At 49.8% G+C, this 12,065-nt stretch overlaps 1 protein-coding gene across 1 annotated transcript; it reads right to left on the bottom strand.

Moving 5' to 3' along the window:
• Positions 1-478: 478 nt before the first annotated feature.
• On the bottom strand, positions 479-8,631 carry MUL1 (mitochondrial E3 ubiquitin protein ligase 1). Its single transcript, XM_047727458.1, has 4 exons — positions 8,384-8,631; positions 4,425-4,512; positions 3,934-4,054; positions 479-2,500 (listed from the first exon to the last, which is right to left on the bottom strand). Exons 1-4 carry the CDS (start codon positions 8,501-8,503, stop codon positions 1,771-1,773), a joined length of 1,059 nt encoding a protein of 352 aa, XP_047583414.1. The 5' UTR covers positions 8,504-8,631; the 3' UTR covers positions 479-1,770.
• Between the last annotated feature and the right edge of the window lie 3,434 nt (positions 8,632-12,065).

Here is a 12,065-nt window from a genome sequence, read left to right as displayed (position 1 = left end):
CCTACTGGCGATGTGCCCCCAGCCCCACAAACTTCCCCTCGGGGGCAATTTCCTCATCTGTGAGATGCAGAAGCCATGACGCATGAGATGCCTACAGGTTTCCTGAGGATTAGCTGACCTTGAAATGAAAGCTCAGAAGAGCGCACAGTATAAAATCTAAATGCTCATTTCCCTCCCTGCTGTCCCCCAGCACCCCATCCCGGTGCCACTGTCTCCCTGCCCTTCTGTTCAAGACTTCTCAGCGAGGCCAGGGATACCAACCAGCTGCTCTCCAGGACGCCCGCCCCCAGGCCTCTGCCTCACCAAGCCGCACACCCCCTATAGGAGCCCCAAAGCACCTCTCTGCCGAGGAAGAAGACACACACAGTGGCTATGAGGTCTCGAGATCATTCCACCGTGGCAGGATTCAATCCCATCTTGGGCAAGCCTCACCCAAACCACCGAACTTTCGTTGACAAATCAACAGGCTAACACTTGCTTGTAACATGTTTATTTTGTGCCGTCCACACTGGATCCTGCATATAAGGGGTATCCGCCCCCAAGAGCACCCCACCTCCCAGAGGAGGATAGGGGATGAATATTCAAAGCCAGGGAAGGGAGAGGAGAGCTGTGCACAAGACCTCTGACTATTCGGAGGTGAGGGGGGGTCCCCCACTTCTTTCCACAAAAAAGAGGGGGGCAGGAGAGGGGCTGAACAGGAACCCAGGAAGGGACAATGCGATTCTGCCACGGGACGTTCACTTCTTGATGTGAGGAGGCAGGACCCTGGAGAAGGCTCTGTGCTCGGGGTGCTGGCTGGCTCCTTTGCCTTGGTGACAGCCTGGGAGGGAGGCTGGCAGAGCAAGGTTGGGGGAGCAGTGGCCCTACTGCTTCCTGCAGGAGGTGAGTGAGGCCTTCCAGGCTCATCTCAGGCAGGGAAAGCTGGAGCCAGCGTTCAGCCTCCTTGGGCCCCGGGAACTCCCACTCAGGGCTGGCGGTGTGCGCAGCGTGCTCCGTGTGCTGGGACGGCCCTCCCTTTAGGTCACGGAAATGCCAGGAGGGCGGCTACCAAGCTGCCATCTTCACCACTGGGGACGACGCGACGGTCCGACTGTCCCTTCAAGTGGCCGCTCTTCAGCTGGCTGATCAGAGCCCCATCTTTTAGGCAAGCAGCAGGCTTCACTCCCTTCTGTCCTGACACACACGTGCACGCATTTAAGAGGTAAGAAGGTGAGGGGAAAGGGACACGGGTGACACGTCCAGCCTGGCCTTTCTCCTGGGGTATAAGCAAAACAAAGAAAGACTTGACAGTCTCCTCAAAAGCGACTCTTCAGAGACAGCTCGGTGAGGCGTACACCAGACCCAGTGCCCGGCTTGCCGCCCTGCTGGCTGAGTCACTCAAGGTTCCAGACCACAGCAACTCCCCAGAAAGGACCAGAAGAGCTAGAGATCGCCGGCTTAGGCCCTTAGGCCACACACACACACACACACACACACACTCTCTCCACAGGTGCCAGGAAGGAATGCAAGGCCACCACATCCACCCAACTCCGCGGTGGGGGGGGGCGTGAGGCTCAGCCAGCAAAGGAAGGGTCCCCTCTCACGGCAGCAGCAAGGCAGCATCCCAGTGTCAGAGGCATGGGACTAGGACGCCCCCGCCGCCCGAGTCCCCTCCCTCAGTCATAGCTGGGCTAACAGCGGCCCCCATCACTGCGCTCCTAAAGGCCTCACGACAAAAATTCCTGAGAAGGGGTGTCCCCCCTCACGTCCCCCCGTGGGGCCCCCACACGGTTAGCTGTTGTACAGGGGGATCACGCGGGCGATCTCCTGTCTGCAGATGGGGCACCGCTTGGGCTCCGGCAAGGCGCGGTAGCACTCGGCGCAGGAACACACGTGCCCACACTCCAGAAACACACATGACTTGAAGCTGCTCAGACACACGACACAGGCGCTCTTCAGACTCTCCCTGTCCTCGGGCTTGGCGCGGCTCAGCAGCTGCGCCTCATGCTCCTGGAACTCCTGCTCCAGCTGCCTGAGCCGCCGCCTCTCCTGGCGCTGCAGGTAGTGCTTGCGGAGGATGAAGAAGAGGGCGGCACAGGTGGCGAAGCCGAAGACCAGCGTCAGGACCTTCCAGAGCCGGACGCGGGCCTCCTGGCCCTGCAGCAGGCTGTCGAAGTCCTGGCTGCTGAGGAAGTACGGCAGGCCCTGCTTGGGGGGCTGCAGGCGCACGGAGCTGCTGTCCAGCACCAGCTCGCCCACCCCCGTGAGCGTGGCGCCCACCTTGAGCATCTCCTCGGTCTCCTGGATGCCCTTGGGCCGCTCGCCGCTGATGTAGTGGCCAATGACATCGGTGAAGGACTGGACGGAGGGGTGGAACTTCTCGTACACGGTCTCCAGGCCCAGATCCTGGGAGTCCAGCGGCTTCAGCACTCGCACGGCCATGGCCACGCCGTCCTCGTGGGGGACCAGGTCGAAGGGCACCGTGTTGGTCCTCTGGTGAATGATCTTGGAGTAGTCGTTCCTGAAACAACGAGAGAATCCCAGATAGAAGAGACGATGGTAAACGCCCCCTGCCCAGGCAGAGAGGGATGGCCTAAATGCCAGGACAGGGTAATGTCCGCACTAACTGGAAGGATACGTACAAATCTCTGCTATCCTAGTGCCTTGGGATGGAGAAGCTCCGTTTTTGAGGTTCTCAGGCCGATCAGTGGGCACTAAGCACTGTCCTAGATCTCCTCCTCCATTTACCACTCCTTGCCACTTTCAAATAACTATCCAATTCCTTAGAAAGTCAAAAACAGAACTACTGTATGATCTGGCAGTCCCACTTCTCGGGGTATGATCCCAGTGAAGTGAAATCAGGGTCTCAAAGAGGTATCTGCACTCCGGTGTTCACTGCAGCGCTATTCACAAGAGCCAAGACGTGGAGACAACCTAGACGCCCACCAGCAGATGAGTGGAGTGAGAAATGTGATACACACACAGCGGGACATTATTCAGCCATAAAAAGGAGGGGAATTCTGCCATATGTGACAGTGACAACAGGGATGAGCCTAGGGGACATTATGCTAAGAGGAACTACACCACCACACAGAAAGTCAAATACTTGCATGAAGGACCTAAAATAGTCACACTCAGGGGCACCTGGGTGACTGAGTCAGTTAAGTGTCCGACTCTTTATTTTGGCTCAGGTCATGATCTCAGGGTCGTGAGATCGAGCCCCACGTTGTGCTCCATGCTGAGCATGGACCCTGCTTAAGATTCTCTTTCCCTCCCCCTCTGCTCCTCCCCCATCTCACGCGAACACGCACACATGCTCTTCCTCTCTCTCAAAAAAGTAAAAATAAAATAAAATAGTCATTCATGGAGACAGCAGAATGGTGGCTGCCAGGGGCTGGGAAAGAAGAAAATGGGAGCTGCTGTTCCGTGGGTATAAAGCATCAGTCTTATAAAATAAATATATTCTAGAGATGTGCTGTACAACTTTGCATCTGTAGCTAATAGTACTGTATGCCCCAGTACTGTTAAAAGGATAAATCTTGGGGCGCTTGGGTCTCAGTCAGTTAAGCATCTGCCTTTGGCCCATGTCATAATCCTGGGGTCCTGGGATCGAGTCCAGCATCAGGCTCCCGTGCTCAGTGGGAAGTCTGCTTCTCCCTCTCTTTCTGCCTTTCCACACCCCCCCATTCTCTCAAATAAATAAAATCTTTTTTTAAAAAGGGGGGGGGGAGTTGGTATCATGTTAAGCGTTCTTACCACAATAAAAAATACAAAACAAAAACCCACTAGGATTGGCTGGAAAAACTGTTCTCCCACAAGAATACCGTCAGCATGAAGGAACTGGTCTAGGCCTTGTCTCAGGGGAACCGGAAGACATGGAAACAGTACCCAGGACACCCGCGTTTGAGCCAGCCAACTGGGAGGCCTGGCCAGAGGAGAAAGGCTACTATGTACCAAAGGTGGGTCGTCCGGTTCCACACCATCTTGTGTTCCTGCAGTGTCAGCCGCTGAATCACGCCCTTGCAATTTTCCACGAACTGGCTGTTGAGCGTTTCTTTAACAGATCGAACAGCCCCTAAACAGAAACAGATTATTTTACTTCTGAAGAACTGTTCTGCCCTTTCCTTTCAAGGTGATTTAAATATTGTTTTTAGTTGGAGTTCCATTGATCAAAATGAGGAAAATGACATCACTCTAAGTTCTGTTCCACAGGCACTTTACGAGGACCCATCATTTCAGCTCTCCAACCCCTCTGAGAGGTTGTTCAGATGGGGTAAGGGAGGTTCAGAAAGGCTGGGTAATTGCACTGGGATCACACAGGTCTTCCTGACCCCAAGGTCCAGGTCTGGACCATTGCCCCAAACAAAAGGACCTTAATATGAGCCAAGATGATTTTTTATCAAACTTGGATTAGAGGAAATTTTTAATTTTGCCAATAAACATACCTTCAATAACAGCGTAAGGCACACATTTTCCTGGAGCTTCTGAGAGAATGTTCTTTAAGTCTTCACCCAAGTGGATTCTCTTAGCTCCCTAAATGGAAACAACACATTCAACCAGCTGCTGAAAACTCCATGTTCTACCACACTGACAGGCCCAACACGAAAAAAGCCTATTTACTTTTTTCACGTAATGAAAAGAGAACAAGGAAATCAGGCAGGAAGGAGAGGATGGAGAGTCACATTCCCAAGCTGTGCCCCAGAAGTTTCTCCACATAACCAGCATCTGCCGCCCTCCAAACGGGGGTGCCGGTGACATTCTCTCCCCAGTTAACGGAAACACACCCTCCTCTTCATTTTAACTTTTTTTTAGTGAAATTATGAAAGGGACTTATTGGTTTTCATGCCACAGACAGAACAAAATTTCATCTCTTCTTGACGATGACACAGAGCCACGCGTCTAGAGGGCTGCTGCGGAAAGCAGCCGCGCCAGTGCCTTGGACACAGCAGGGGCTCAGGCAATGGTGGGCCACTCGCTCTGATTCACTTTCCAACCTGCTGTGCACGGGGACCAAGCCAGCCTGGCACTGCTGTATCAAAAATAAAGAGATTAATAAAACCAATGACCGGCTCCTGAGCATCCATGTGGGCTGGGCACGGGGGATTCAGGGATGAATCAAGGACACTTCCCGCTTGCAGGGAACGGCCATCGACAAATTGGAAGGATGGAAAAAAAAATCTGAAGGTTGCCAGCTAAGTAAGCCCTTAAGGCATGAAGAGAGATGGGTACTCTAAGGTCACTGAGGTCACTCGAAGTTGAAGCTAGAGCTGCACAGTGCATGACAGGAGCCGAGTCAAGCCAAACTTACGAACCACCTGCAGTGTGAACATAGTACAATAACCACCCAGCAACCAACACTTACAGTCTACTGACTCCTTTGTTCTGTGTCCCTCCCCCGGACTATTACACTGGAGGACAGCTGGGACCTCACTTGCCTTGTTCACTGCTGTTGCCCTAGGGCCAAGAACAGTGCCTGACCCACAGCAGGCACTCAGTATGTAGTTGATGAATAAGTTAGTGAATGAATCATCACTTAGACTACAACTGGCCCTTGGACAACACAGGGGTGAGGGGCACTAACCCGCCATGCTGTCGAAAATCTGCATTCTGCATGTAAATCCGGCTCCCAAACTTCACTGCTCAGAGCTTACTGTTGACCAGAAGCCTTACTGATAACCTAAGCAGTCAATCAACACATATTCTGTAGGCTATATGTATCATAGGCTGTGTTCCTACAATAAAGCAAGCTAGAGAAAAGACTTTTTAAAAATCATGAGGGGCGCCCGGGTGGCTCAGTCAGTTAAGCATCTGCCTTTGGCTCAGATCGCGATCCCAGGGTCATAGGATCGAGCCCCACCTAGGGCTCCCTGCTCTGCAGGAAGCCTGCTTCTCCGGCTCCCATGCCCCCCTCCTTGTGTTCCCTCTCTCGCTGTGTCACTCTCCCTCAAAAAAATAAATAAAATCCCTTTAAAAAAAATCATGAGAGAAAATACATTCACAGTACTGTATTTACTGAAAAAAAAATCTGCATGTAAATGGACCTGCACATTTCAAACCCATTTTGTTCAAAGGTCAAGTGTATATACCAGGCACTACGCTAAACACTTTAAAAGCATAAATGCCATGTAATGCTCCTACCGTCCAGAAGACATTATCCCCAATTACAGATCAGGAACCAGAGGTTCAGAGAGGTGAAGTGCTTTGCTCCAAGTCATACAGCGGGTAGAGTATCCACCACAGGAGAGCTAGTTAGAATTTTTTTAAAGGGGAGAGGGAATACTATCATAAAGACTTGGGGTTGAATCCAGTTTCAGTGCATCTACCATGACTGAACAACCTGAACCTGTTTCCAAAGCTGTAGAAAACGGAGAGGAAATGGTCACAGATTTTTATGTGTATTAAGTGATGGGAGGGCACCCAAGTGGTTCAGTCAGTGAGGCGTCTGCCTTCAGTTCAGGTCATGATCTCAGGGTCCTGGGATGGCGCCCCATGTGCTCCCTGCTCAGCGGGGAGTCTGCTTCTTCCTCTCCCCACTGCTCATGCTCTCTTTCACGCTCTCTAATAAATAAAATCCTAAAAAAATTAATAAGAAATAAATGATGCACAAGGTGTGAAGGAATCTAGCCCAGGGGCTGGCACGTGTAGGCAAGCCATAAAGAGGCATTCCCATCACTATGAGAGCTACACAAGGATAAGACTCGAACCTACTCTGGAGGTTTTGTAATCCGATCAAGAAAATAGAATGTAAAATTTTAGGAATTCCAACTCTTTCCAGGAAGGGGCTATTTCATCCTCATTTGGAAACTGACTGGCAAAACTTTTAAGGTCACCCAAAATTGGATCCTGGAGAGTTCCAGTGCTTCAAAGGTCCCACATTCGGCCAGCCCGATTTCAAACTTCTAGGGTCAGAAAGTGAAGTATCGGTTATACCTCTAGCCAATGACTTCAGCAGTTAACTTGCTGATTTACAATCAGACAAACAACTGGGCAGCCGGAATTCACTAGGAGGCCACTTGCACCACAAATCCAACTGTCCGGTAACGTGTTTCATTTCACATGGATTACCAAACCCCTTCCCCGGCAGGGATTTCACACACTGGTTTCTAAGCCCTTCCTGAAAACAGTATGAGGATAATGAACTAAGGTTTAGGAATCCTTCTTCAAATAAATGTCAAGTGAAGAAGCCCTAACTGTGGTACTGTGACATCGTGGTATTTCAGCCAAAAGGAATCCACAAATATTTACTAAGCATCTACCACTGAGTTAGAACCTAGAAGGGGAGGGGGGGAGGATAAATAAGACGGTCTCTGACCTAAAGAGGTCCACCTCTCATGGGCCAGTCAGACATTCACAATAAAGCAATGTGATCAATGAGGAGGAAAAAAAAAAGCAAAAAAGCCTACACTTGGAATCAAAAGACCTAAGCTCAAGTCCCAACCAGAGGAGCTGTGAGACCTCTGCTCTGCGTCTCCACTTCCTGATTTGCAATCCGGAGAGGACTGTCGTTTTCCCTACCCCCACCCCCAAATTATTGTAGGGGTGCCTGGGTGGCTCAGTGGAGTCAGGCCTCTGCCTTCCGCTCAGGTCATGATCCCAAGGTCCTGGGATCAATCCCCACATCGGGCTCAGCAGGGAACCTGCTTCCTCCTCTCTCTCTGCTTACTTGTGATCTCTGTCTGTCAAATAAATAAATAAAATCTTTTAAAATAATTATTGTGAAGAAAAAAATAACAAGATGAGAATGTGCTAAGCTGTCGAGGGCAGCCTAGGAAAGCAAGCGTTATTTTTAAAATAACTAAAATATTAAAAAGGAAGAGTCTGTAGAAGGAAGTGCGTGGTTACGTAAATGGGCAAAGTCTAGGTTCCTGCACTGGCTGCTCCCTCCGCGGGAACTGCTCTTCCCCCAGACACCTGCCGGGTCTCCCTCACTTCCTCCTGGGCTCTGTTAAATGTCACCTTATTTGAAATAGCAAACCTCCCTTTCTCCAGCGCTGCATTTCCCCTCCTCCCCGCCTGAGTCTGTAGTATTTTTCTCCCCGACTGTCATACCATCTGAGCTACTCTCTGTCTGTCTCGCTGTAGGGGAATGGAATCTCCACGAGGGCAGGGACTTTTGCCTCTTCTACCCATGCCAGAGCCCCAGTGCTTGGAGCCGCGCAGGCCGTCCCTAAGTATTTGTCGAATCAAGTAATGAAGTCGAGATTCTGAGGAACGGGGGCGGCTGAGGAGAAGAGAGGCAGGGCAGCCGTTATCACGAGACCCGAATTCTGATCCTAGCTCCTCCCGTGCCTGGCGAGGCGACATCTCTGGATGTCGCTGGAGCGACGCGAGGCGAACGGCGGGCTCACACCACTCCCGGGGGCAGGGGTGAGCCGGCTGAGGCCAGGCTGGCTCCAGCACTGACCTTGAGCTCTTGGGCGACCTGGGCCTTCTGCCGGTACACGGAGTACAGGACGGCGGTGACGACAGAGCTGGTGCCCAAGAGGAAGAACTGGCCCAGCGAGGGCCGCCCTCCGCTCTCCATGGCTGCGCGGAGTCCCGCGTGCCGCCGGCGACGCAGAGGTCAGGCCGCGCGCCCCCCGCGCTCCGCCGCCCTCCACCCCGGAGCGCGCCCCCAACCCGCCCTTCCGGAAACCCGCTCCAGGTCGCGCCGAGCCGGAAGTGGGCGGGGCCGCGTCGACCGGAAGACGGCGTAGCCGAGGCGTTTGTGCCGGGGTAGTTGGGGATCGCTAGTCGCTCGTGACCTTTTGCTAGACGCGCGGTGTACTGGTGGCGAGCGGCGTGCCCGTGTCGCCCTGGTCTCGATCCCTCTGGTTTTCTGGGTTATCGGGTTGTTGGGTGGGTCCTTGATGGCCCCAGTCAGTAGACCGAGAGGAAAGAAGAGAAGTAGTGTGTAGCAAGCCCTTGGGAGTATTGCACATGTAAACTCAGGGCAAACCTCGAGCCTTGGATTTTATTCTCCCACTTTCCAGATGCGAAAACTGAGGCGGGGGAGGTTAGGGGATGTGCTCAAAGTCACACTGCCAGAGAGAAATTGATCGGGCTCCAGAGCCTTTACTGCCAAGAGGGCAGATTCAGTAGCCCCTTAATCTAATCGCAGCATGTAACAACCTATTGTTTGTTAGCTAATAACTAGAGTTACTTTACTGAGTGCCTGTTATATGCCGAGGATTGTGACAAAAGTTTTGCAGACATCCTATTTAATCCTCACAACACGACTATGGGGCAGATTTCAGACTATCTTCTGACCTCTTTAGTAATTTCCTTACTAAAATAATCAGAAGATACCCGAAATCGAAATCAATGCATGTAAAATGCATCTAAAATCTGTAAATTGCTCCACAAGAGTAAAATCTCTTTATTAAAGAAACGGGTTCTCTGTGACACTTTTCTACCACATTCCTTAATTACCCTTGGAGTCAAACAAGAATTACTTTTCTGTGAATATGGGTTTAGAATCTCCAGATTGTTAACACCCCAGATAATTTTGATGATTTTCAACCCAAGAAGTGATCATGAATTTGTTACACACACACACACACATACACTTAAAATTAAATCTAGGGACACATGGGTGGCTCAGTCCTTAAGCATCTGCCTTCATTCAGCTCAGATCATGATCCCAGGGTCCTTCCTGGGAGCGAGCCCTTCATCATCAGGGCTCCCTGCTCCGTGGGAAGCCTGCTTCTCCCTCTCCCACTCCCCCTGCTTGTATTCTCTCTCCCTCTCTGTCTCTGTCAAACAGAAGACAAACCAAATAAATAGCTTGTCCAAAGTTAATAACACATCATGTTGGCAACAGTGAAGGAACAGAGATTCCCATATATCACTTATGGGTGTGAAACTGGATGTTCTTTGTAAAGAACAATTAGGCAGTGATGATCAAGATTAAAAGTGCCCATACTTATTGGCCTAGCAATTCCACCTCCAGAATTTCTTCCTCCATAAATAGTTACACATCTGAACAAGGCAAATATACAAGATTATTCATTGCAGCATTGTTTTTAATAACAAAAGAATGAAAACAACTAACACATTATCAATAGTTAATTGGTTAAGTAAGTTTTAAATGTATGTGTATGTGAGCATCGTAAAGTGAAAAAGCAAAATGAAAAACTATTTAAATATGATCCCATTTATTTTAAAGAGGAGGAAGAGGGGCGCCTGGGTGACTCAGTGGGTTAAAGCCTCTGCCTTCAGCTCAGGTCATGGTCCCAGGGTCCTGGGATTGAGCCCCACATCAGGCTCTCTGCTCAGCAGGGAGCCTGCTTCCCTTCCTCTCTCTCTGCCTGCCTGTCGGCCTACTTGTGATCTCTGTCTGTCAAATAAATAAAATAAAATCTTAAAAAAAAAAAAGAGGAGGAAGAAAAATATATATGTTTATATATGTCTAGAAGGATTCATAAAAAGCTGATAACATTGGTTACTCACATAGAAAGGAATCTGGTGGCTAGAGAATGGAGTGACTTTTCACTCTTTTATACTTTTTAGTGTGCATATACAGCATATTTTGAATTAATAAAACTTGATTTTAAAAGAACAAGAGGAACGCCTGGGTGGCTCATTTGGGTAAGTGTCTGCCTTTGGTTAAGGTCATGATCCCAAGGTCCTGGTATCCCCTACAGGATCCCTGCTCAGCAAGGAGTCTGCTTCTCCCTTTGCCTATCATTCTTGCAGCTTGTGTTCTCTCTCTCTCTGACAAATAAAATCTTTAAAAATAAATAAAAAATAGGGGCACCTGGGTGGCTCAGTGGGTTAAGCCTCTGCCTTCGGCTTGTGATCTCAGGGTCCTGGGATCGAGCCCCTCGTTGGGCTCTCTCCTCGGTGGGGAGCCTGCTTCCCCCGCTCTCTCTCTGCCTGCCTCTCTACCTACTTGTGATCTCTGTCAAATAAATAAATAAAATATATTTTAAATAAAATATAATATAATAAAAATAACAAGAAGAGGAGTGCCTGGGTGACTCAGGCAGTTAAGTGTCTGCCTTCAGCTCAGGTCATGATTCCGGGGTCCTAAGATGGAGCCCTATATCAGACTCCCTGCTCAGTGGGGAACCTGCTTCTCCCTCTGCCCCTCCTCCTCTGCTTCTCTCTCTCTCTTTCACGATCTCTTCTCTCTTTCAAATAAATAAATAAAATCTTTTAAAAAATAAATAAAAGAATAAGAACACACCACTCCACGTGATACAACCATATCCAGCCAGGCTCTGCCTTCTGGCTATTTAGGATCTTGGGGAGAAACAGACATGGACAGTTATCTGTCATCCGGACCTAGTAAAATTAGGACAAGCAAAGTACCACTGGCGTAGGGAGGTGCAGTTTCTTTTCCTCACTAGGGAAGGAATTTGAGTTCTGCAAACAGAACAGAGGGTGGAGTGGAGAGATGGGGGTAGGAAAGACTTTTCATGCAGAGGGAAGAGGATGACCAAAAGTGCGGAAGCTACCGAGAGCTGGCTGGTATAGTCCAAGCCCAGGACATGCAACGACAGAGAATGGGGAGCAAGTAAATTAAAAAGGAAAGTTGCAAGCAGATCCTGTAGGATCCTAAAAACCAAACCAGAAATTTAAACTCCCTCATATTGGGGATTAGATCTAGTAAAGCTGTTTGAGGACCAGCAAAGCATGATCTAATCTGTTTTCTTATCATCCAAATTCCTATATCCTTAGCACACAGCAGGGGAAAGAACAAAGAAGGGTCCATAAAAATGAAAACAGGTGTGGTGTCTCCACTACTAGGGGTCTTTGTTTATGACTTCTGACTTTCTGGGGCCCTCTTGCTTTTTAGTCTGCCAACCCTTTCATGGGTTCCTTGTGAACTCATTAAAAGACCCATCACTCCTCAACAAAACAGTTCGGTTTTAACTAACCCTGCCATTTCTTTGCCAAAGGCTGAAATCCTTCGTTAGCTATGCTGAGCACGGTCCTATTGGAACATTTTGAAATGCACATCCAATGGCCCTTGTTAGGAACGATGAGAGATGGGCAGTTTTGGCTGCAGCCAGATGTCCCTAGGGAGCCATTCCTAGCTCCGACTGGCTGTCCTCATAGAGTCACGAAGTAAAGATGAGCCTCTGATTTCAAGAAAGGGA

This window comes from Lutra lutra, chromosome 4, assembly GCF_902655055.1.
Source record: "Lutra lutra chromosome 4, mLutLut1.2, whole genome shotgun sequence".
NCBI classification, from domain to species: Eukaryota; Metazoa; Chordata; class Mammalia; order Carnivora; family Mustelidae; genus Lutra; species Lutra lutra.
This window is presented reverse-complemented; position numbering and strand designations above follow the sequence as displayed.

What these genes read in the sequence shown, in the direction of transcription:
- MUL1 (XM_047727458.1), bottom strand. Translation starts at nt 8,503, where the DNA reads ATGGAGAGCGGAGGGCGGCCCTCGCTGGGCCAGTTCTTCCTCTTGGGC. An exon ending in AGGTCGCCCAAGAGCTCAAG is followed by an intron (nt 4,513 to 8,383) that starts GTCAGTGCTGGA and finishes GTTTCCATTTAG; the next exon opens with GGAGCTAAGAGAATCCACTT. An exon ending in GCCTTACGCTGTTATTGAAG is followed by an intron (nt 4,055 to 4,424) that starts GTATGTTTATTG and finishes GTTTCTGTTTAG; the next exon opens with GGGCTGTTCGATCTGTTAAA.